The following is a 26,794-nucleotide window of genomic DNA, read 5'->3' as shown; positions in this document are numbered from 1 at the left end:
TATTTTTGTGAAGGAGAATGTCCCCAAGTGTAAGCTCACTCTTTAACCTGTAGGAGCCCATGAATTTCTAAACCACTTGCTTTTCCCTGTAAATGCATGACTCGCCTATTTAATGAACTCAGTGCTACTTGGAATCAGTGTGGTGGCTGCATTCCCAGGTTTGTGTTAATTCCCAAGTGGGCGGTGTGAGATCTGTAGAGTTTTAATATCTTCTGTCGCTGTGTGCTGGAAACTGTTTATCGAGTCAAAGCCTTTGGATGGATTTCAGTTCAAATGTTCTAATTTTAGATGCCCAGTGACCCCTCTCATGATTTGCTGTGGTTGTCACTGTGATCCCTGCTGTTTGACTGAATAAACACTGCACACTGCTTAAAAGTGGTGGCTGCGTGGGAGCCATGCAGGAGAGGAAAGATAGAATCCCTTTCTCATCCTTTTGCCTGCATATTCATTCCTACTTATGCTGCAGCACAGCTTTGCACCAGTGATTGTGTGTAAGGCAGGGGGAGGGTGTTACTTGCGTGTTTCTTTGTACGTGTGATGCACAGGGATGTTTTAACTTTAAGCATGCTATATAAATGAAGGTCGTTCTGTTTTCTCAGTTTGACTTATATGAGGGACAAAGAAGAGATTGTCATTTTTCCTTCTCTATTGGGTCGAGGATAAGAGAGGCTATTGGAAGAAAGTTTATATTAACTGCACTATTGGGCTGCAGTGCAATGTCTGAGCAATGGTGCCTCCCAAATGCTTCTTAAAATTTCATGTGCTGACAGTTTCTGATTTTGTTTTTTTACGGTGCTTGTTCAACTTGACCCTCAACAAAAGCTTGTGGTGGCAGGAAGTGCCTCTCTGGGTCACCAGTGGCAAATTCTGCTGGATGTTGTGAGCCTGTATTTAAAAGTGATGTGATTGCTTTTCTAGTGGCTGAGTTTGCCCCATGGCCATGAAAATTTAAATGACTGACACTTTATTTGCCATGGGAACTTTACCAAACCACAGGAACAGGGAGTTGGGGTCTCAGGCACTTAACAATGCAGCACTCCCTCACTGCTGCACTAAAGTGACAACCTAGGTTATGTATTCATCTTCTGGAGTGGGACTTCAACCAACAACCTTCTGATTGGAAAACAGGAAAGTTGCCAGTTAAACTAATGTAAAACTTGACCTGGAACAATAGCTGTTGAAAGGTATTGCTTGGAGGCTGTTCATATATCAGTGGTTGGGTTGCAGAGGGAGCTAACTGCTACTGATACTTCACACCTTCACCTGATGCATGGGGTATTGTGTGTGTCCATATTGTAGTTAGGAAGATGGTAGCAATATATTCATAAACTTTATGGCGAGTTGTATTTCTCGACATATTGCTTTTAAGTGCTCTATCTAGAGGGCACTCAAAACCACATTTGTCAGTTGATCAATGACAAAACTGATTGTCCTCCTTCTGAGGGAAGGCAAGATAAGGAGGGTCATTTTGAGTTTGACGTGCCTCCATCTCATGGGAGACTGAACCAAGCCACCCCTCTGATGTAGATTTAGTAATTCAAAACCTGAGTCCTTGGGCCTTCAGGGCACTATTGATGATTGGCTTCCCACTCTGTAAACATTGGAGTCTTCATCATCTGCTCAAAATAACCCTGCATACCAGTGCCGTAACTGGTAGGGTGCTCCTGGCTCAATGAGTAACGAGAAGCTTATTCGTGCTGATGCATTGTTGTGATATTAGCATAGCCATGTGGACAATCTCCCAGGTGATTCAGGTATCCCCTCCAAGGAAAGCATGGGCATTCTGTATCAAACTAAGAGAAACTCTATACCAGTGTGGCTTTCACAGCAGATTAGTTTGGAAATTCTTGAACATGGAGATGAATATCCACATTTGTCAACCAACTGACTAAAGAAAATCCTGTGAGCCTACACGCTAGGTTGTTGGTAGACTATTCAACCACGAAGCATCACTGTCAGGCTGAATCGTGTCCTTGTAACACGTATTCGCACTTTCTAGCAGGGAACACTGGATAGAATTCAAGACAGGGAACTTTGGCTAATTTTCTTCACCCTTACCAGAAGTGAGTTGAGAATTGTCACGCCGCTTTTGTCAATCCAGCTAAGATCAGCTAACTCATCGCAGACCACATCTTTTCTAATCTAGGTACTCGCTTAACTAGCTGAGCCTTCAGCAGATAGCTTTTTAAATCAACAATACCTCTAAATCTTTTCTTTTATAAAAGTTGCAGCTGAAAGTTTGATTCTCCTACTCAAAACAATGACAGATGTAATCTGGTTCTCCTAGTGCCAATTACCCTTGTCTTTAGTTGTGTTATAGATTAATGCCGGAGGATGCCCTGATCCTTTTCCGTTTCAAGTCTTTCAATTTTCTGATTGTTTTGCACAATGTGACCTTTACTAATCTTGCTAAGTGAGCATGATTGTTTGTAATGCTGCATGCAACTAGCAGAATCCAGAACATCACTGAAGATCAATAAACCACCATGATATGAAGGGAGCTGTGTGGACCATTTAGGAAGTTGGTCATCTGCTATTAATGCCAGGAATGGAGCATTGAACGTTCCAGTTTTACGTACATAGATTTAGCATTTATCTAGCTGTTTATCTCATTACTGTTTTGAGACTTTGCTGTATGCAAATTGGCTGCATTTTCCTATATGACGACAGTGACTACACTTTTTTTTAAATATCAGGTACTTAACTGGCTGTAAAATTCTTTGAGATGTCCTGAGGTCATGAAAGAGGCTATAAAGATGCAAGTTCTTTTCATTCTTTGTGCCACAGTAGTGTCCCAAAGCTCCCCTGTGCTAAATGACAGCCACAATTGGAACAGAATCTCCGAAAAGCAGCCATGATACCCCTACAAGGACGCCCTATTTAGGGTACTCTCTGTAAATTAAGATGAGCTCTTTAGTCTAGCAAATTGCTTTAACCACCATGACACTTCCTTTATCGGGATGTATGAAAAGCATGAGTGTGAGTGTGCTGAAGTTTAATTGGCGTGCCAGCGTCTCCAGATGAACTGTGATCGAGATTCAGTTGGAGTGCAAGTGTGTCCAAATAGCCCAGAAAGGCAGCAACATTGCTGTGCAATTTATTCCTGGCACCCTGTTCTGAAACTTAGAAAATTTACGGTGCAGAAAGAGACCATTCAGACCATTGTTTCTGTGCTGGGGCAGTACTTCTGTCCACCTATCTGCCAGGATGATGACTCCCATCCCAGGGATTGGGCTGCACCATTAACGGCACTCGTGGGGCACTTGCCCTGTGGGGGGCCCTAGGATCTTGGAGCATGAGTCTGTCCAGAGTTCAATGGATTAGATATTCCCTTGGAACGTGACTGTTTCCGAGTGCACTTTGTTAGATTTTCATTTGCTGTGTGGTGCGGTGGTTGAACTAGGTTCTGAATGATGCTGACGAGTCGGATATTGATTGATTTTGTCGGCAATGAGCACAATTGTGTGTCGCTTAGGGCCTTCTCCAGACGCCAAGCTCTCAGGGTAGGGTTCTCCTGCCTTTTGCAGTATTTATTTTGTGTGAAGACTTCCAGAGATGTCATAAATCCTCTGTAGAAGAAGCTATAAAGTATCTTTGCAATTTCAAAAGCTAAATGGTTTGCAAGTTAACTTTAAGTCTTGTGTTGCTCTGCCTGAGGTGCTGGTTTAATCAGTATTGGCTTCCCTAGGACTCTGTGTGAGCTGCGGTTCACAATGCAGTACTGCAAGATCAGCTTGCACTGAAATCAGATTCTGATGGTGGTTTGCCAGTAGAATAGATAAAAGTACTCTGCAAATCTCCAGATTCTCTCACTCCTCTGGAAATGGATGTGTTTCAGTGTGGAACAAAGGACAGGTGGAGTGATTTCAAATTTAAAAACTGTTGCTTTAATTCACTGGTACAGCACACATTGGAAATTATTAGTCAGTCACACCAACGCATTGAAACATCACCATAATCTAACACTTTTCTGGTCTCTGTAACTGATAATCTTGGTTGAACAGCAGAACAATCTGCATTTGTTTTTTTGTGTCATTCGTCTTGTCCTGAGCCACATCTGTGTCATTACGGACTGAAACAATTTGTCAATTCTAAAGTGCAATGTCCAGCCAATCCCCATTTCATTTCATTCTGATTTATTAGAACCTGCACTTAAATTGTTGGTCCTGAAGGCCAGAAGCTTTATGAATTGCGACAGTTGTCCAGATATCAGAAGTAATATATTTCTGTTCTTTTATTGCAGTGAAAGATTTCTTAGAGAAAGCGAGAGAGGAGTTCTTACAGAAATGGGAGTCCCCACAACAGGTAGGTCAAAGATGTCCTTCAAGAGTGCCTGACATAGGTGATTGCACACTTCACAATAACCCAGCCATTCATTGGTGCACATTAATCAAATTAAATTGGATTGAGATGTTTTCTATTGTGATGCAGCAGAGTGTAGGGGAATTGTGACAGTATTTGGGGAAGCCCAACAAGGCAAGGGAACGCACAATAAATGGTAAGGTACAGAGGGACCTTGGAGTAAATGTCCACAGATCCATGAAGGTGGCTGGACAGGTAGATAAGGTAGTCAAGAAGGCATATGAATACTTGCCTTTATTAGCCGAGATGTAGCGTATAAGAGCTGGGAGGTTATGCTGGAACTGTATAAAACAGTAGTTGTTGTTGGTCCTTCGAGGCGAAGATGACTGGGCCCAACATCTGGGGTGTTTGGTAGGGTTCCGGTGGGTACGTAGGTGACTGTTGAGGCCGATCTGCGTCTGCAAGGTTCTGCTACAAATAGAGCAGGATACCACAGACGATCAAGTTTGGACGAGCTGCTGGCTTGAGATTTCCCCTCTTTGCGTTTTCTCTCTGCCTCTAATGCGTTTTCTTTCGAAGGAGGTCGCACCCTTTTTTATTTGGTTGCACCAGGTGCAGCGATCCAGGGCGAGCTTCTCCCAGGACTCTGGGTCGATGTCAAAACTCCGAAGCAAAGCTGTCAAAGTGTCCTTGTAGCACTTCCTTTGACAGCCATGAGACCACAACCCAGAAGCAAGCTCTCTGTAGAAGATTTGCTTTGGTAAGCGAGTGTCAGGAGTTCTGGCTACAAGGCCAGCCCAACTCAGTTGTGACTGTCTCAATATAGTGTGGAAGTTTGGCATGCCAGCTCTGGTGAGCACATCGGTTAGGTTTACCTTAGCGATGGGCAGGGACAGGTATATACTGCAGGGCAAGAATTATAGCTGGGGGAAAGGAAATTATGACGCGATTAGGCAAGATTTAGGATGTGTAGGATGGGGAAGGAAACTGCAGGGGATGGGCACAAACGAAATGTGGAGCTTATTCAAGGAGCAGCTAATGCGTGTCCTTGATAAGTATGTACCTGTCAGGCAGGGAGGAAGTTGTCGAGCGAGGGAGCCGTGGTTTACTCAAGAAGTTGAAGCGCTTGTCAAGAGGAAGAGGGCGGCTTATGTTAGGATGAGACGTGAAGGCTCAGTTAGGGAGCTTGAGAGTTACAAGCTAGCCAGGAAGGATCTAAAGGGAGGGCTAAGAAGAGCAAGGAGAGGACACGAGAAGTCATTGGCGGATAGGATCAAAGAAAACCCTAAGGCTTTCTATAGGTATATCAGGAATAAAAGAATGATGAGAGTTAGACCAGGGCCAATCAAGGATAGTAGTGGGAAGTTGTGTGCGGAATCAGAGGAGATAGGGGAAGCGTTAAATGAATATTTTTCGTCAGTATTTACAGTAGAAAAAGAAAATGTTGCCGAGGAGATTACTGAGATACAGCCTACTAGGCTAGATGGGATTGAGATTCACAAGGAGGAGGTGTTAGCAATTTTGGAAAGAGTGAAAATAGATAAGTCCCCTGGGCCAGATGGGATTTATCCTAGGATTCTCTGGGAAGCCAGGGAGGAGATTGCAGAGCCGTTGTTGTTGATCTTTATGTCGTCATTGTCGACAGGAGTAGTGCCGGAGGACTGGAGGATAGCAAATGTTGTCCCCTTGTTCAAGAAGGGGAGTAGAGACAGCCCTGGTAATTATAGACCTGTGAGCCTTACTTCGGTTGTGGGTAAAATGTTGGAAAGGGTTATAAGAGATAGGATTTATAATCATCTTGAAAAGAATAAGTTCATTTGCGATAGTCAGCACGGTTTTGTGAAAGGTAGGTCGTGCCTCACAAACCTTATTGAGTTTTTCGAGAAGGTGACCAAACAGGTGGATGAGGGTAAAGCCGTGGATGTGGTGTATATGGATTTCAGTAAGGCGTTTGATAAGGTTCCCCACGGTAGGCTATTGCAGAAAATACGGAAGTATGGGGTTGAAGGTGATTTAGAGCTTTGGATCAGAAATTGGCTAGCTGAAAGAAGACAGAGGGTGGTGGTTGATGGCAAATGTTCATCCTGGAGTTTAGTTACTAGTGGTGTACCGCAAGGTTCTGTTTTGGGGCCACTGCTGTTTGTCATTTTTATAAACGACCTGGATGAGGGTGTAGAAGGGTGGGTTAGTAAATTTGCGGATGACACGAAGGTCGGTGGAGTTGTGGATAGTGTCGAAGGGTGTTGTAGGGTACAGAGGGACATAGCTGGGCTGAGAGATGGCAAATGGAGTTTAATGCGGAGAAGTGTGAGGTGATTCACTTTGGAAGGAGTAACAGCAATGCAGAGTACTGGGCTAATGGGAAGATTCTTGGTAGTGTAGATGAGCAGAGAGATCTTGGTGTCCAGGTACATAAATCCCTGAAAGTTGCTACCCAGGTTAATAGGGCTGTTAAGAAGGCATATGGTGTGTTAGCTTTTATTAGTAGGGGGATCGAGTTTCGCAGCCACGAGGTCATGATGCAGCTGTACAAAACTCTGGTGAGGCCGCACCTTGAGTATTGCGTGCAGTTCTGGTCACCGCATTATAGGAAGGATGTGGAAGCTTTGAAAAGGGTGCAGAGGAGATTTACTAGGATGTTGCCTGGTATGGAAGGAAGGTCTTACGAGTAAAGGCTGAGGGACTTGGGGTTGTTTTCGTTAGAGAGAAGGAGGAGGAGAGGTGACTTAATAGAGACATACAAGATAATCAGAGGGTTAGATAGGGTGGATAGTGAGAGTCTTTTTCCTCGGATGATGATGGCAAACACGAGGGGACATAGCTTTAAGTTGAGGGGTGAAAGATATAGGACAGATGTCAGAGGTAGTTTCTTTACGCAGAGAGTAGTAGGGGCGTGGAACGCCCTGCCTGCAACAGTAGTAGACTCGCCAACTTTAAGGGCATTTAAGTGGTCATTGGATAGACATATGGATGAAAATGGAATAGTGTAGGTCAGATGATCGGCGCAACATCGAGGGCCGAAGGGCCTGTACTGCGCTGTAATGTTCTAATTCTAAAAATCTGTCTGGTATATTGTCCTGCCATCTAATCTTCAGAAGCTTCCATAGGCAGCTCAAGTGAAAGCGGTTGAGCTTCTTGGTGTGATGTTGGTACACAGTCTCACATGCGTAGAGTAGAGTGGGCAGGGCTATTGCTCTATACTTTCAGGTTGGTAGGCAGACTAACTCCTCTTCATTCCCAGACTGATGTTCGAAGTCTGCTGAAGGCTATACTTGCTTTGACAGTTCATGCTTGTATCTCAACATCAATAGAGACAGCTTGAGAGAGTGTGCTGCGGACATAAGTGAACTTATCTGCTGCTGACAGGTTCTGGTCATGGACTGAAACCTTGAGCTTGAGATAGGTCTTCCCTGGAGCAGGCTGGTAAATTACTTCAGTTTTCTTTGTGCTGATCATAAGGCCGAAGTTGTTCTCCAATGCACGTGACAAGACCATGCTACGTTGCAGTTCCAGCTCCATAGCAGCAACTATTGCATAGTCATCGGTAAGCAGGAAATCGCGAAGTATGTCAAAGAACAAAGAACAATACAGCACAGGAACAGGCCATTCGGCCCTCCAAGCCTGCGCCGATCTTGATGCCTGCCTAATCTAACACCTTCTGCACTTCCGGGGCCCATATCCCTCTATTCCCTTCCTATTCATGTATTTGTCAAGATGTCTCTTAAACGTCGCTATCGTATCTGCTTCCACCACCTCCCCTGGCAGCAAGTTCCAGGCACTCACCACCCTCCTGTGTAAAAGATCTTGCCTCGCACATCCCCTCTAAACTTTGCCCCTCGCACCTTAAACCTATGTCCCCTAGTAACTGACTCTTCCACCCTGGGAAAAAGCTTCTGACTATCCACTCTGTCCATGCCGCTCATAACTGTGTAAACCTCTATCATGTCGCCCCTCCACCTCCGTCGTTCCAGTGAAAACAATCCGGGTTTTTCCAACCTCTCCTCATAGCTACTGCCCTCCAGACCAGGCAACATCCTGGTAAACCTCCTCTGTACCCTCTCCAAAGCCTCCACGTCCTTCTGGTAGTCTGGCGACCAGAATTGCACGCAATATTCTAAGTGTGGCCTGACTAAGGTTCTGTACAGCTGCAGCATGACTTGCCAATTTTTATACTCTATGCCCCGAACAATGAGGGCAAGCATGTCGTATGCCTTCTTGACTACCTTATCCACCTGCGTTGCCACTTTCAGTGACCTGTGGACCTGTACGCCCAGATCTCTCTGCCTGTCAATACTCCTAAGGGTTCTGCCATTTACTGTATACCTCCCACCTGCATTAGACCTTCCAAAATGCATTACCTCACATTTGTCCGGATTAAACTCCATCTGCCATTTCTCCGCCCAAGTCTCCAACCGATCTGTATCCTCCGACAATCCTCATCATTATCCGCAACTCCACCAACCTTTGTGTCGTCCGCAAACTTACTAATCAGACCAGCTACATTTTCCTCCAAATCATTTATATATACTACAAACAGCAAAGGTCCCAGCACTGATCCCTGCGGAACACCACTAGTCACATTCCTTCATTCAGAAAAACACCCATCCACTGCTACCCTCTGTCTTCTATGACCGAGCCAGTTCTGTATCCATCTTGCCAGCTCACCTCTGATCCCGTGTGACTTCACCTTTTGTACCAGTCTGCCATGCGGGACCTTGTCAAAGGCTTTACTAAAGTCCATATAGATAACATCCACTGCCCTTCCTTCATCAATCATCTTCGTCACTTCCTCAAAAAACTCAATCAAATTAGTAAGACACGACCTCCCCTTCACAAAACCATGCTGTCTCTTGCTAATAAGTTCGTTTGTTTCCAAATGGGAGTAAATCCTGTCCCGAAGAATCCTCTCTAATAGTTTCCCCACCACTGACGTAAGGCTCACCGGCCTATAATTTCCTGGATTATCCTTGCCACCCTTCTTAAACAAAGGAACAACATTGGCTATTCTCCAGTCCTCTGGGACCTCACCTGTAGCCAATGAGGATACAAAGATTTCTGTCAAGGCCCCAGCAATTTCCTCCCTTGCCTCCCTCAGTATTCTAGGGTAGATCCCATCAGGCCCTGGGGACTTATCTACCTTAATGTTTTGCAAGACACCCAACACCACCTCCTTTTTGATAATGAGATGACTGAGACTATCTGCACCCTTCCCTAGGCTCATCATCCACCAAGTCCTTCTCTTTGGTGAATACTGATGCAAAGTACTCATTTAGCACCTCGCCCATTTCCTCTGGCTCCACACATAGATTCCCATCTCTGTCCTTGAGTGGGCCAACCCTTTCCCTGGTTACCTTCTTGCTCTTTATATACATATAAAAAGCCGTGGGATTTTCCTTAATAGTCTTGGGATTTTCTTTAATGTCCTTGGAGACCTTGGATTTTGCCCAGAGTCGTCTCAGATTAAGCAGTTTCCCATCCATGTGATATCTGATTTCAGTGCCAGGGTCACCATCATGGAAGGCATTGGGGAGCATGGCAGAGTAAAACATGCTGAAGATATTTTGTGCTGGCATGCAGCCCTGCTTAACTCCATTAGTAACGGGAATGGGTCAGAAGACTCAGCAATATCAAGGACAGGCGCGAGCATGCCATTATGGAACTGTCGAACCATTGTGTTGAATTTCTCAGGGCAGCTTAATTTCTCCATTACCTTCCAAAGGCCCTCACGACTGAAAGTGTCAAAAGCCTCGTTTGGGTCAACAAACATGGTTTAGAGGTTTGTGTTCTGTTCTTGCCATTTCTCCTGCAGCTGTCTAACTGAAAGCACCATTATCAGTGGTTCCTCGCCCTATTCTGAAACCGCACTGACACACTCTCTCTCTGGCAACAGATCCTGCTCGAGATTTTGCACTAATCGGTTCAGAAGGATTCTGGCAAAGATTTTGCCAGCGATGGAGAGACGCGAGATTCCTCTGTGATTGTTGCAAGATTGCCGAGCTCCTTTTTGCTTGGACAGGTGGACAATGGAGGCATCTTTGTATTTTTGCAGGATGGTTCCTTGCTCCCACATAGACTGAAGGAGTTCAGTGAGCTTCCTGGCCAGGCATTGACTTCCAGCCTTGTAGACATCAGCTGGGATAGCATCAGCTTCTGGGACTTTACCACGAGACAGGAGTTTCATAACTTTAGTCATTTCTGACAACGTGGGAGGGCCACCAAGAGAACAGTTGATGGTAATCTGTGGCAGTCTGTTAGTTTCTTCATTGATGGATGAATGCCAGTTGAGGATGTGGTTAAAGTGCTCTGCCCATCTTTCTAGAATTTGGGCTTTTTCTGTGAGCAATGTTGACCCATCGCCAATGAGGATTGGTGGTGAACCAGTAGACTGGTGTCCGTAGACAGATTTCCGAGCATCATGTAATCTCTCCCAGACTTTATGGTCGGCATATGATTGGAGTTCATCTGCTTTCTGATTCAGCAAAGTGTCTTGCATTTCTCTGAGCTTGCATTGGACAGTCTTGTGGATGTTTCAGTAGGCATGATGCTTGGATAGTGATGACTTGTCATTGAGGTAAGGCCAACAGAGGCGATGTTTCTCCTCCAGTAGTTTCTCAATCACCTCATTGTTTTCATTGAACCAATCTTGATGCTTAGGAGAAGTAGGGCCAAGGACCTCTAGAGCAGCGGAGTACTCTGTATTCCTGAAGGTCGTCCTGTCATCGCTGAACACAGGCGACTCTCGAATTTCTTTGAGAGACTGCCTGTTTTGAGCCTTGAGACACTGAGATGCTTCTGGACCTTCAGGCCCTGGGGACATCTAGGGGGATGGATCTTGATGTTTAGCTTTGAGATGATAAGACGGTGGTCAGTCCAGTAGTCAGCACCACACATGGCTTTCGTTACGTGCACATCCTGCCTGTTTCTCTGTCTGGTGATGATCTAGTCGATTAGATGCCAACACATGTAATGAGGGTGCATCCAAGACATTGTGTTGCAGTTAGGGAGGTGGAAAACTGTGTTGGTGATTTAGAGCTCATGCTCAACGCACATCTTAAGCTAGAAGAGACCATTGCTGTAATAACTGCCAACCCCATTTTGTTTTCGATGACTCCTTCCCATGCTTGGTGATCTGCACCAATACTTGTTTTGAAGTCACCAAGAATGATTAGCTTGTCTGACTTTGGCATGGCAGCAATCAAGGAGGTCATCTTAAAATTTATCCTTGATTTCATCAGTGGGCTTGTCATGGTAGGGATATACACAATGAGAGTTGTTTGCCTGTTGCTCTGCAGGGGTAGTCTAAGCACCATCAGATGATCATTAACACACTGGGGAAGGCAAGTCAACTTACTGATGAGATGGTTCATGACAGCAAAGCCTACACCAGCTTTGCGCCATTCTTTTCCACAGCCACTCCAAAAGAATGTGTAACCAGCGCCAATTTCCTTGAGCTGATCCTCCTCAGGTCGACAAGTCTCGCCGAGGGCGATTATCTGGAGGTTATACCTAGTCTAACGAAAAGAGCAGTTCTTCTCCCAGGCTGTGGCATTGTCCATGAGGGTGCACGTGTTCCATGCGCCAGTGATGACCAATGTCACCTTTAGTTTCTTGTTTGAGATTGACTTATGACCAAGTTGATGGGATCCCTGCCAGCTGCGGTCCGCTGGCCAGGGTAGATGAAGCAATGTTTGGGGCACCTTTTCTAGCCCCTTCTTCATTCTAGGGAGGTGAGCAGTGTGATCCTGGAAAAGGGCTGCTCAGTCGCTCGGGGCTGCCGACTGCCACTACTGCTTCCTGCTAGTGAAAGACGGCCTTATGGTCTGAGCCGCCTGTGTGCAGGTTCACAGCTGAATCCACTCCTGCTGCTATGTCACTCGCTCATCGCTATATGACTTGTGACAGATGGATACTGACAGGTAAAGATAGATGATGAACTTGACTTGCACGTGAATTGGATTTTAGCAAGGGAGAGTTGCGCATTATCAGCCTCACTCTCGTGTCCTGAGTGGAATTCCACAACAGGGTGCTGAACTGCCTTCAAGGTGTAAGGGAGGGGTGGCACCTCTTCTAGGCAGGCTCGCCACACTCCTTGGGGTGGTTCGTCCTGTATTCACCCAGCTGTCACCTGTGACTCCAAGCAGCTGTTAGCATGCAACTACGGCCACGCCTTTGTAAACTGCTTCGATGGGTGGGTCAAACAGGAGAGGGTAGCCGTTGGGTCTCCTACACTCAGCGATTTATGGTTTGCAAAGACTGATTCTGGCAGATTGGTCGGCTCAAAAACACAGGTTGGGCCACAATTGGAGGACTCTGCAGTTCTGGTCACTACCCTATAGGAAAGATGTGATTGCACTAGAGAGGGTACAGAGGAGATTTAATAGGATGTTGCCTGGACTGGGGGATTTGAGTTACAAGGAAAGATTATATTAAGGCAGGGGTTGTTTTCTTTGGAACAGAGGAAGCTGAATGGAGACATAATTGAAGTGTGTAAAAATATGAAGGGTCTAGATAGAGTGGATAGGAAGGCCCTATTCCCCTTGGTTGAGGGGTCTATAACCAGGGAGCGTAGATTTAGAGTAAGAGGTAGGAGGTTTAGAAGGGGTACAAGGAGAATTTTTTTTGCCTCGAGGGTGGTAGGGATCTGGAACTTGCTGCCTGAAAGGGCAATAGAGGCAGAAGCCCTCAACATTTAAAAAGTATTTGGATATGCCCTTGAAGTGCCGTAACCTACAAGGCTGTGGACCAAAAGCCAGAAAGTTAGATGAGGCTGGTTGGCTACTGGTCACCCAGCACAGACACGGTGGGTTGAATGGCTGCCTTCCATGCTGCAAATTTCTATGATTCAGTAATTTACTTGCTGTACGTGGCATCTCATCTGACTGTTCACTTGTGCTGTTATTCGATGAGAACTACTACCATTCCCTCCTGATAGAATTTAGAAGGATCTCACCCCAGAGTGTGTGTAGCCCAGAAAGAGAGCAACATTTGTGTGTGACTTGTATGATTTAACAGTGTCAGCCTGGAAAACCTTTGCATCCTGTTCTGTTACTAGAAGTATGCTAGGGTGGAACTTCCATCCACCTAGCTCGCCAGGCCAGTGACCACATCTCAGGGATAGGGTTGTTTGCATAATAGGGCAGGACAACACACCATTAATGCTGCTACTAGGTCATCTACCCTGTGGGGTGCCGGGATCTTGGAGTGGTACCGTGCCCTGCTGCCGACGGGTGGCGGGGGAAACACAGGCCAGTCTGGCCTAAGTGCTCAAAGGGGGAAAAAAGTTAAGTGCTTGCTACTCCTTGCATATTGTGCTGTTTTCTCACAATGTTATTCAGTTTCTTCGAGATCGATTGCTGTTGGGATGTGGCAATGGGCACCCCACTTATAACTGTTAAAGAACAGGAAGAGTTGGGTTGGCATCCTTCCATTGGTGCAAGATGATGGACATGCAGCAATCAATACGTTGAGATGGGGTGTCTTCACATGGTGCACCTTTGCTGGTGGCTGTGGAGGCCAATCCTTGAGAGGCAGGTTCTGACACAAGTGTCTCACATGAAGCTGCCAAGTAACGTTTTGGGTTGTTTTCGGCATTGGCGCCTGTTTCCAAACTGCTGTAGCAACTGGTCATGGTGGTAGTGCATGCCAGCCCACATGATGTGTCGCTATTTCTCTCTTTCGTCAGCTAGTGACTCCCAAGTGCGATAGTCGACATTTAGGGCCTTCATGTCACGCTTGCAAGCGTCCTTGAAGCGGAACTTTGGGCATTCCACTGGTCATCTGGCTCCGGCTATCTCATCATACAGAAGGTCCTTGGGTATGTGACTGTCTTCCATCCTGCGGACATTTCCAATCCACCAAAGCTACCTCTGTTTGATTAGTGCCAGCACACTTGGGAGCTCTGCCTCTGCAAGGACTGCCGCATTCGTGATTTTGTCCATAATGCGTGCTGCAGACAGCAAAGTTGGAAATTGTTCAACAACTTCTCCTGGTAGCTGTAATTTGCCCATGTTTCACAGCCATACAGCAAGGTGCTGAGAACACAGGCCCCATAAACTATCAGCTTGTTCCTAGGGGTGAGCTTGGTGTTATTCCATACACATTTCATAAGTCAACCAAAGGTGGTAGCTGTTTTCCCTATGCGTGTATTGAGCTCTCCATCAAGGGACAGACTGTCACCGTAGACCGGGGTGGCAGAATTTGCTAGCCACGTCCAGTGGGGTGTTATTTGGTATGATCAGGAACAGCAATGCAACACCTTAGGAACATAGGAGCAAGAATAGGCCATTCAGCCTGATGAGCCTGCTCAGCCATTCAGTTAGATCATGGCTGATCATCTACCTCAATGCCATTTTCCCGCTATATCCCTTGATGTCATTAGTATCCAGAAATCTGTCGATTTTTGTCTTGAACATGCTCAATGATTGAACTTCCGCAGCCCTCTAGGGTAGAGAAATCCAAAGATTCACCACCCTCTGATTGAAGAAATTCCTCCTCATCGTAGTCTTAAATAGCTTAGCCCTTATTCTGAGACTATGTCCCCTGGTTCTAGACGCGGCAGCCAGGGGAATTATCCTATCATATCCACTCTGTCACACCCTGTAAGAATTTTGTAAGTTTCAATGAGGTCACCTGTCATTCTTCGAAACTCTAGAGAATACAGGCCCAATTTCCTTAATCTCTCCTCATCAGACAATCCCGCCATTGCAGGTATTAGTCTGGTGAATCTCCATTGCAACCCCTCTATGGCAAGTATTTCCTTCCTTAGATAAGGAGACCAAAACTGTACACAATACTCCAGGTACGGTCTCACTAAGGCCCTATAATTGCAGCAAGACATCTTTACTCCCATGACCACAGTTTTCTTCACACTTGTAGTCAAGGAGGACACGTTACAGGCATGGGGGAAACAGTCCATGAGTCTTTTGTAATTGTGCTTCCGTGAGAGGGACTAGCACACCACAGCATAATGGAGCTCTGTGATCAGGACATGATATGTCTTTGTCTTTGCTTTCACCGTTGATAGATTATAGAGCTTGCGTCTGACCTAGTGTACAAGTAGACTCCTTCCATATCTGTAGGGAGGGCAAAGGTCAGGACCGTGGAGAAGAAGATGCCAAACAGGGTGTGGGCTAGGACACAACCCTGTTCACTCCGAAACTGTCAGTGGAACCATCAAACTGTACATAGCAGTGCATGTTGTCATGGAAGGGGCAGATGGAACTAAGGTGCTTCAGTGGACAGCCAGTTTTTCCCAAAAGCTTGCAGAAGAACAGGAAAAGACTTGCATTTATAGTGACCTTTCATGACCACCAGACAGTGCAGTCACTGCTGTAATGTAGGGAAGCTCAGCAAGTATAGGTAACCAGATAATTTTTTTTAACTGATGTTGTTTGAGGGATAAGTATTGGCCAGGACACCAGGAGAATTGCCCTTCTCTTTGAATAGTGCCATGCGATCTTTTATGTCCAACTAAGATGGCTTATGGGGTCCCATTGGTTTATGAAAGACAGCATTCTGATAGTGCAGCATTCCCCCTGTACTGCACGGCACAGTCTCTGCAGCTGGGCTTGAACCCTTGACCTTGTGACTCCAGCGAGAGTGCTTCCACTGAAAGAAGTAGTGGTACTTCACGCTGCCGCACTTTTTGTTGGTGATATATTAAGTGGAACTGACAGGATTTCCTGGGGAGCTCAAGATACCATCAGTCCCACATCCTAATGTGATGAGATGCACCCTGGCCACTGAAAATTTGGAAATAAAGGAGAAAGGAGCACAAACGTGTCCCACCCTGAATTCCTCCCTCCTCCTACCCAGATTGAACCACTTGTTTAAACCACTGAAAATGATCCATAATTCTTGGGCTCCTGTCTATAGTCTGCCTGTCATGCCACACCTGAAAGTGTGACTTCTGACTAGTCACCTCAATATGTCGCCTGTCCAAAGTGCAACAAATCGTGATTATCTCAAATAACCACATAACTATTTGATTAATCAAATATCCAATTAAATAATATAAACATCAAATATCCAGTTGAATAATTGTCATGCTCTGTAAACACATATATACCTACTTTTAAAGTACGAATTTTATTCAATGTTGAATCTTTGAAATTGACTTTTCCTTTAAAAAATAAAGTGGACAGTGTGGTGCAAAATGGTCACTGGTCAGATGACCTGGCCTGTGTATTCAAAAATTGCCTCACTGTCTCGAAAGGACAAACGGATACATTCCTGATCAAGAGGTGTCGGCTACACCCATCCTGAAACAGAGACATTCCTGAATTGAATGGATTTCTTCTGAGACAAAGGAGGTGTGAAGTAGACACACATAACAGAATGATACTCATCTGAACATTAATGGATGGCCATGGATTCCACATCCTGGTCTATTGTGTGGTCACACCAGGGGAGAAGACCGTGTGTTGGGTATCAGAAATGCTAATATGAAGTGTGACCTTAAAAGGTAACCCTCTGATGGGAGAGAGTGTAAGAGATTACAGACACATCACAGAAAGCACTCGAGCCAGGGGTTATGGAGAAATCCAGCCTAAACAAGAAGCCCTGCTGCTAATTCTACACTTCAACTTGGTACAGCAGAGAACTGAAAGTGACCGCCACCTCTAGTCTGAAATCTTAACCACCAGAAATCTATAACAGCTCACCAAGTTCAAGACTACAAACACCCAAGCTTGCATTTTTTAAAAACGACTGTCCTCCTTAGAAGATTCAACAAGTTTACCATAAACCATGAACACCTACCACACCATGAACTCTTACCCTTTACCTTCTATCTATCTTCTCTTGAGAGTGCACATGTGAGTGAATGCATGCATGAGTGGTGTTGCGAACAGTTCAGGGAATGAATATTGTTCAATCAATATTTCATCTTCTGTTTTAAATCACCAAGAAAACCTGTCACTGTCTGTTTGGCAAGTTAAGCAGTCGGGGCTAACTCATCATTTTAAACAAAACACGATTGTGGTCAGTTGGGAACTCAACAGTGGGAGCCACCACACCCCTTACTAACTGTCCGTGACATAATCTAGAAAAATCAAAAAATATCATTAGGAAACAAATTACAATTGGAAAACTAAGCAATCAAAAAGCTTAATTATTTTTCAAAGCTGCTATTCGCCAATCAAACCATTCCCCATTTTCTTTCATCCACTTTTTTTTTTATTCGTTCATGGGATGTAGGCATCGCTAGCTAGGCCAGTATTTATTGCCAATCCCTAATTGCCCTTGAGATGGTGGTGGTGAGCTGCCTTCTTGAACTGCTGCAGTCTATGTATACTCTCAGTGCTGTTAGGAAGTTCCAGAACTTGAGTCAGTAGAACAGAAACTTGTACATATATAGCACCTTTAATGTAATAAAATGTTCCAAAGCAAAATTTTACACCGAACCAGTTAGGACGATATTAGGGCAGACGGACAAAAACTTGGTCAAAGAGGTAAGTTTTAAGGAGTATCTTAAAAGAGGAAATAGAGAGAAGAGAAAGAGAGGGAATTTCAGAGTTAAGGGCTCAGGCAGCCAAAGGCCATCAAAGGGTGGAGTAATTAAAATTGGGAATTCTCAAGAGGCCAGCAGTACAGGAACACAGAGATCTCTGGTGTAGGACTGGCGGAGATTACAGAGGTAGGGAGGGGGTGAGGCCATGGAGGGATTTGTAAAGAAGCATGAGAATTTTAAAATCGAAGCATTGCTTGACTGAGAGCCAGTGGAGGTCAGCAAGAATAAGGGTGATGGGTTAATGGGACTTGGCGCGAGTAAGGACACAGGCAGCAGAGTTTCAGATCACGTCAAGTTTATGGAGAGTAGAATGTGGGAGGCTGGCCAGGAGTGCTTTGGAATAGTCAAGTCTAGAGGTAACAGAGGCATGGATGAGGGTTTCAGCAGCAGATGTGATCAGAAGCTCATCTGTGGGTCAAATATGACATCAAGCTGGGAAACAGCCTCAGACATTTGCCAGGGAGAGAGATTAGGGGACAGAGTTTATAGCGGAGACCAAAGACAATGGCGTCAGTTTTCCCAATGTTTAATTGGTGGAAATTTCTGCTCATCCAGCACTGGATGTTGGGCAAACAGTCTTGTGGTGTGAAGAGAAGTGGTGGTTAGGTACAGTTGGATGTCGGCAATGTACGTGTGAAAACTAATGTTATGTTTTCAGACTGTGTTGCCCAGAGGCAGCATATAGATGAGAGAAAGGAGGGGAGGAGCCATTGATTCTCTGGCTGCGACTAGCTAGGTAAGAATGGAACGAGGCAGTCCCACCCAGCTGGACAATAGTGGACTGAGTTGGAGGAGGATACTGTGGTCAACCGTGTCAAAGGCTGCAGACAGGTCAAGAACAAGGAGGGAAAGTTTACCTTTGTCACAGCCACATAGGAAGCCATTTGTGACTTTAATGAGAGCCATTTCGGTACTGTGCTCGGGGCGGAAACCTGATCGGAGGGATTCAAACATGGAATTCCGGGAAAAATGGGCACACATTTGGGAGGCAACAACAGGTTCAAGTACTTTAAAGAGGAAATGGAAGTTGGAAATAGGAGTAGTTTGGAAGGACGATGGAGTCGAGGGCTTTTTTGAGGAGAGGCTGATGATAGCAAATTTAAAGGCAAAAGGGACCTGGAGAGAGAACCATTAACAATATTAGCTAAAGTGGGGGCCAGGAAAGGAAGTTGCGTTGTCACTAGTTTAGTTGGAATAAGGTCGAGGGAGCAGGAGGTGGGTCTCCAGGACAAGATAAGTGTGGACATGAGGTTAGATGGGAGAAAAATTAGTGAAAGACATGAGTTCAGGGCTAGGGTAGAGAGGGGGGAAACTTCAGAAGAAATCACTTATTTTTTTAAAAGTTGTGGAAATTTATTATTTAACATTAAAATATAGTTGCAAAATGCTGGAAATGTCTAGCTGCCTTGTGTATGTATGCGTGTGTTTGACACAATGAGCTTTACCAGCTGCGAGGCAGAAGAGGCTGCCCGAAACATCAAAAGTGTATTTTTTTTGGCTTTTTGTGTAGTTTTAAGACATTAAATAACAGTTTCTGGTGTTAATGGTGTTGTTTGGGATGTGTTTTTCTTCTGTTGCTGAGCAGCACTGATACTTGCACTGGGGCCAGAGAGGCTATTTGGGACATCTTGATGCCGTGCAATATATTTGCAAATCAGCCACGTGATGATACTTCAGTAAACGTGTTGTACTGCCATTGCACCTGGACTGCAGCAGGACTGCAGTAAACAATCAAAGTCCACACTCCAGATTCTAGACTGCAAGTAATCAATAAGCATGGGCATCTCTTGATATTGATTAAAAGTGCATAGTTTTCAGTGGCAACGTGTAGCTTGGCTTTGGATGTGTGCTGTGTGTCGGTGACCTAGTTTGAGGAATTTGTTGTTTTCTAGCAGTGATCTAGCATAGCGAGTCAAAGGTAGATAACCACTAAAGTGCAATCCATTACTTTAAAGCAAATCTTATTTTTTGCTGTCAGCATTTAAAAAGATTCATTTACTTGAAGTATTGGTCTCCATTGACATGGGGAATGTGGTGTAAGGAATTGGGTGAAAGTGCAGAGGTAATGCTACATGCAACAATAATGGGCATGTTTTATTGATCTTTTCTGTAGAAGAACAAAGAAACTCATGGACACCCAGCTACATTTTTCCTGTTGGATAAAGGAATAAATATTTGTACACTTATTGTCTTGGTATTTAAGTGAAAGGTTGTTGCGATCATGGGCGAGTTTTTGTTTGTCAAGCGGGGTGTTGCTATGAATAGAGATTGTGTTGTATAATCCTTTGAGCAAGTTAAACAAGACAGGCCACAGAACTGTTTGTGATCTGGGTCGGTACTGCCCTGTGATTGGCCTATAGGTAGTTACTTTGAAGAGGGAAGATCAAATATGTACGAATCCCTCCCCACCATCTGAAAAGGAAGTAAACAGATCAGCCTGTTGTGCCTTTGAAGGTTATCTAGTAAAATATACACAAAGAAAATCAACAATGGCAGCAGAAACACTAAAACTAACATCCACAACAATCAAGTTAGGCAGGTGACAGATCTGAGGCTCAATAAGGGTAAGAGATTTGGGTGTAAAATTTTCTGTTCCAGCATTAGTCAGCTGGTGAGTTGTTATCATCTGTCCAACAGTTAATTTGCTGATCAGCCTGATTTTACAGGATTGGCTTAACTAACAGTGTGTATGAGCTCCCAGTCCACATTGTGCTGGCGTTGTCAGCTCACCAGCGATTATTAATTGGCAATTACTGTAGATGATCAGGATGGGGTGCTTTGCCTAAATGAGGGCTATGGAATGTCGCTATACACTAACCATTAAGATTTCATATACTAGATGTTGAATGGACAGATCAGGGATGACCTGCAAACCAATTCATTGAGGCAGTTAAGCAAAGCTAGATAAGTTCATCTCTGCCTGAAAGTGTGGGTCAGAGGATACTGGCAGATGGGCACGTTCTGCCATTGTTGTAGCTTGATCTGCCTGACACCCATCTGATGATGTTACTCTTCCTCCAAACATAAGTAAAGGGAATAAAAACAAAGTACTGGAAATACTCAGCAGGTCTGGCAGTATCTGTGGAGAGAGAAGCAGAGTTAATGTTTTAACAACTGGCAAAGGTTAGAAATGTAATAGGTTTTAAACAAGTAAAGTGGGGGTGGGGGGAAAAGAAAACAAAAGGGAAGGTGTGTGATAGGACAGAGGGCAAGCGAGCTGAACTGACAGGCAAAGACAGAGTGTGTTAATAGTGTGGTGAAAGACAAAGCTTTAGTGCAGAGAGGGTGTTGATGACAGAATAATGAACAGCCAAAAGCACAAACATGGGGGGGAAAAAAGGCAGGCACATGGTTAAAAATCATGAAACAAAATGAAATTAAAATAAAAAGTGCAGGGGTGCCAGTATGCTCTGAAATTATTGAACTCAATGTTCAGTCCGGCGGGCTGTAGCGTACCTAATCGGGAAATGAGTTGTTGTTCCTAGAGCTTGTGTTGATGTTCACTGGAACACTGCAGCAGGCCCAGGACAGAGATGTGGGCATGAGAGCAGTGGGGTGTGTTGAAACGGCAAGCGACCAGAAGCTCAGGGTCATGTTTTCGGACTGAGCAGAGGTATTCTGCAAAGCAGCCACCCAGTCTGCATTTGGTCTCCCCAATGTAGAGGAGACCGCATTGTGAGCAGCAAATACAGTATACTACATTGAAAAAGGGGAGGGAGAGATGCATTTGGTAGTGGCATCATGCTGGAGGTGGCCAAAATGGAAGAGGATGATCCTTTGGATGTGGAGGCTGGTGGGGTGAAAAGTGAGGACAAGGGGAACCCCGTTGCGGTTCTGGGAGGGAGGGCAGAAGTGCTGGAAATAAGTCAGACACGGTTGAGGGTGCTATCAACCACAGGGGGGGGAAATCCTCGGTTGAAGAAAAAGGAAGACATATCAGAAGTGCTGCTGTGGAAGGTAACATCATCAGAGCAGATGTGTCGGAGACGGAGAAATTGGGAGAATGAAATGGAGTCCTTACAGGCGGAAGTGTGTTAGAGGTAGCTGTGGGAGTCAGTGGGCTTATAATGAATATTAGTGGACAGTCTATCCCCAGAGAAGGAGACAGAGAAGTCTGGGAAGGGAAGTGTCAGAGATGGACCATGTAAAGTTGAGAATAGTGTGAAAATTGCAAGCAAAGTTGATAAAGTTTTCCAGTTCAGGCGGGAGCAGGAAACGGCACCGATACAGTCATCAAGATACTGGAAAAAGAATTGGGAGAGGGGGCCTGAGTAGGACTGGAACAAGGAATGTTCGACATATCCCACAAAAAGACAGGCATAACTAAGACCCATGTGGGTACCCATAGCAACATTTATTTTCCCAATTAGCGGCACCCACTTTGTGGCCATTAATTGTCTAACCAGTTGGAAAATCTCCCCTTTGGTGTATGTGTTGAGACTTGGATGTATATATATTTATATTATCATGTTCAAACATTTTAAAGTGCCTTGCACAATCAATTACTTTGAGTAGTGTGACGTTCTGCAAAAGCGACATTCCACAAACTCCAACAAAATGAATCACCAGCTTTTTTCTGAAGTTGTTGTTTGAGGCAGCAATGTTTGCCAGGAGACAAAGAAGTCCCTGCTCTTTTTCTTGAATAGTGGTATGGGTTCTTCAACATTCACCTGAATCAATGAAACAGACTTCTCAATTGAAGGAGGACATCTCCAACAATGCAGCACTCAATCAGTATTGTGCTGTAGCATTAGTCAAGATTATGGCATCAAACTCGAGCATGGGCCTTGAACCCACAATCTCTGACCCCAAGGCTTGCTTCTGGAGAAGCACATAGAGTTATAGATATACAGCACAGAAACAGTCCTTCGGCCCATCGTGTCAGTGCCGGCCATCAAGCACCTATCTATTCTAATCCCATTTTCCAGCACTTGGCCCACAGCCTTGTATGCTATTTCAAGTGCTCATCTGAATACTTCTTAAATGTTGTGAGGGTTCCTGCCTCTACCACCCCTTCAGGCAGTGTATTCCAGATTCCAACCACCCTCCTGCCCCTTACCTTAAATCTATGCCCCCTGGTTATTGACCCCTCTGCTAAGGGAAAAAGTTTCTTCCTATCTATCCTATCAATGCCCCTCATAATTTTGAATACCTCAATCAGGTCCCCCCTCAGCCTTCTAAGGAAAACAACCCTAGCCTTTTCAGTCTCTCTTCATAGCTGAAATGCTCCAGCCCAGGCAACATCCTGGTGAATCTCCTCTGCACCCTCTCCAGTGCAGTCACATCCTTCCTATAGTGTGGTGACCAGAACTGTACGCAGTACTCCAGCTGTGGCCTAACTAGCGTTTTATACATCTCCATCATAACTTCCCTGCTCTTATATTCTATGCCACGACTAATAAAGGCAAGTATCCCATATGCCTTCCTAACCGTCTTATCTACCTGTGCTGCTGCCTTCAGTGATCAATGGACAAGTACACCAAGGTCCCTCTGACACTCTGTACTTCCTATGGTCCAACCATCCATTTGATATTCCCTTTCTTTGTTAGTCCTGCCAAAATGCATCACCTCACACTTCTCAGGATTAAATTCCATTTGCCACTGCTCTGCCCATCTTACCAGCCCATCTATATCGTCCTGTAATCTAAGGCTTTCCTCCTCACTATTTACGACACCACCAATTTTCATGTCATCTGCGAACTTACTGATCATACTTCCTATATTCATGTCTGAATCATTAATGTACACTACAAACAGCAAGGGTTCCAGCACCGATCCCTGCGGTACACCACTGGTCACAGGCTTCCACTCGCAAAAACAACCCTCGATCATCACCCTCTGCCTCCTGCCACTAAGCCAATTTTGGATCCAATTTGCCAAATTGCTCTGGATCCCATGGGCACTTACCTTCTTAAATAATCTCCCATGCGCGACCTTATCAAAAGCCTTACCAAAGTCCATGTAGACCACATCAACTGCTTTACCCTCATTGACACACCTAATCATCACCTCGAAAAATTCAATCAAGTTTGTTGGACATGATCTCCCCCTGACAAAGCCATGCTGTCTGTCCCTGATTAATCCCTGCCTCTCCAAGTGGAGATTAATCCTGTCCCTCAGAATTTTTTCCAATAGTTTCCCTACCACTGATGTTAGACTCACTGGTCTGTAATTACCTGGTTTATCGCTGCTACCCTTCTTGAATAATGTTACCACATTCGCTGTCCTCCAGTCCTCAGGTACCTCTCCTGTGGCCAGAGAGGATTTGAAAATTTGTGTCAGAGCCCCTGCTATCTCCTCCCTTGCTTCACATAACAGCCTGGGATACATCTCATCTGGGCCTGGGGATTTATCCACTTTTAAGCCTGCTAAAACAGCTAATACTTACTCCTTTTCAGTGCTAATTTGTTCAAGTATATCACAATCCCCCTCCGTGATCACTACACCTATATCGTCCTTCTCCATACACTGATGAAAAGTAATCATTTAAAACCTCACCTATGTCCTCTGGCTCCACACACCGATTGCCACTTTGGTCCCTAATGGGCCCTACTCTTTCCCTGGTAATCCTCTTGCCCTTAATATACTTATAGAACGCCTTGGGATTTTCCTTCATCTTGTCCGCCAATGTTTTTTCATGTCCCTTCTTCGCTCTCCTAATTACTTTTTTAAGTACCCCCTACACTTTCTACACTCCTGTAGGGCCTCTGCTGTTTTCAGTGTTCTGAATCTGCCATAAGCCTCCTTTTTTTTCCTTATTCAGTCCTCTATATCCCTTGACATCCAGGGTTCTCTGTACTTGTTGGTCCTACCCTTCACCTTTACGGGAACATGTTGGCCCTGAACACTCACTATTTCCTTTTTGAATGACTCCCACTGGTCTGATGTGGACTTTCCTACAAGTAGCTGCTCCCAGTCCACTTTGGCCAGATCCTGTTTTAGCATATTGATGTCATCTGCAGTGAACAAGAATTTTTTTTAACAAACATTTTCCACTATGTTGACTTACCTTAGTTTTGGACGGTGTGCCTCCTGTAGGTCTCATGGGTACGTGGACTTTTATCTGAGAAAGACATCTTTGAATCTCATCGTAACTGCTAGTTACATTAGAAATAGGAGACAGCACATTTCAAGAAAGAGGATCCATTCCTCTGCCATTCCATTGCTTCTCCTAGTGTCAAAGGAATGATTTCATCTGCATTCACAGAAGAACAAGATAATAATGTCGGTCTGTTGTGAGTAATTCTGAAGGTGGTGGCCCATCAGTTTCTTTTCTCAACAAAATTGTGTTATCCAGGACTAAAGCCTGGAATTTCTGATCAATATTTTAACCTACAGGTGAGGGAAGCCATTCATATACTTAATCCTTCCACAGAAACCTATGCCTCCCACCCCCTTCACCATATCTAATTCCTCTTAAATGACTGCAGACTTTTTGCCTTCACGATGCTACTGGAGTCCATCCAAGTATTGATCACTCCTTTTGTGAAGAACTTATTCCTGACATCAGTCCTGAACTTGCCCTTTACTGGTTTGCACCTGTGTCCCATTGTTATTTGACTTGAAACAATGCTCATGATTAACCTTTTCCATTTAATATCCTATAAACCTCACAAAGATTCTCTTATTCACCTTCCTTCAAAGCAAAGATTTTTTTTCCTTTCATCATCTTTATAACTCAGTTCTCTGACACTTGGCCCTTCCCCACACCACTCCTGGAGCTTGGCCGTTTCCCTTGTGCCTTCGTGGCTGGACCTACTTTTCCAGTGGGATCCTCCCATGTCTCTATTCACTAGTAGTAGGGAAAGACCAGATCTCTGCACTGGTTTTAGCAGCAAGACATTATCCAGTGTGTTCAGCTACAGCCACCACCTCATAAGTTATTGCTGATAATAGATACTTGCATGTTTGTACGGAGAGGAGATGCTACATAGTCGGAGTGAGTTTTCTCAAGGCCAAGGAACAAGAGCAGAGCTCCTTTTGCTCGTGATGCTTCAACTGCCATTAAGTTTCTTAGCATATTGACAGCACTGATACAGTCTCAAACTCTGGTTCTTGGAGTTAGTGGTATATATGCAACTAGGGAGAATATTCATCGTGTTAGCATCTTAGAAACATTTTTTTTTTTATTTAGAGATACAGCACTGAAACAGGCCCTTCAGCCCACCGAGTCTGTGCCGACCATCAACCACCCATTTATACTAATTCTACACTAACTCCATATTCCTACCACATCCCACATTTCCCTAACACCTACCTACACTGGGGGCAATTTATAATGGCCAATTTACCTATCAACCTGCAAGTCTTTGGCATGTGGGAGGAAACCGGAGCACCCGGAGAAAACCCACGCAGACACAGGGAGAACTTGCAAACTCCACACAGGCAGTACCCAGAATTGAACCCGGGTCGCTGGAGCTGTGAGGCTGCGGTGCTAGCCACTGTGCCGCCCTCAACTATGATAGATAGTTGAGTATAACTATGAGCTGACACTTAGAAGGAAGTAGATAGACCTATAACAAGATGGAGGAGTTGTGATTGGGAATAATACAACAGCGACAGAAAGGGTTGATATAGCAATGGAAGGGGATAAGGTATTAATACACATAGCATTAAGTAATTAGGAAATCAGTGAATGATTTAATTGGTAACCATTATTGACCACAGGATAGGAGGCTTTGGCAAATAAGGACGGCTGTGGATATTATTATGCACTAGCCATTGGGATTTAACATCTGGATGTTGAATGGACAGATCTGCGACACTCAGAAGGGGCAGGTGACCATCAAACAGATTTATTGAGGCGATTAGGCATTTATTGATGCCGAATGTCGAGCAGTCTACATGGGAAGAAGCGGCACTGGATTTTCTGTTTATCAATTGACCAGAATTGTTACTAATATGGATGTTTTAGCTTGGCTCAATGGTAGCTGTCTCACCTCATGAGTCAGCTGTGGATCCAAACACCACTCAAGCACTTGC

At 44.8% G+C, this 26,794-nt stretch overlaps 1 protein-coding gene across 4 annotated transcripts in view; it reads left to right on the top strand.

Moving 5' to 3' along the window:
- LOC137355609 (cAMP-dependent protein kinase catalytic subunit alpha-like) overlaps positions 1 to 26,794 on the top strand; it is a 202,941-nt gene that overhangs the window by 137,262 nt on the left and 38,885 nt on the right. For all 4 annotated transcript variants that reach the window (XM_068020930.1, XM_068020931.1, XM_068020929.1 and 1 more), the window contains one exon: positions 4,244 to 4,305. In XM_068020930.1, coding sequence (XP_067877031.1) covers positions 4,244 to 4,305 — 62 coding nt within the window. The remainder of the gene's footprint in view (positions 1 to 4,243; positions 4,306 to 26,794) is intronic.

The sequence above is a fragment of the Heterodontus francisci genome, chromosome 43 (assembly GCF_036365525.1).
Source record: "Heterodontus francisci isolate sHetFra1 chromosome 43, sHetFra1.hap1, whole genome shotgun sequence".
NCBI lineage: Eukaryota > Metazoa > Chordata > Chondrichthyes > Heterodontiformes > Heterodontidae > Heterodontus > Heterodontus francisci.
This window is presented reverse-complemented; position numbering and strand designations above follow the sequence as displayed.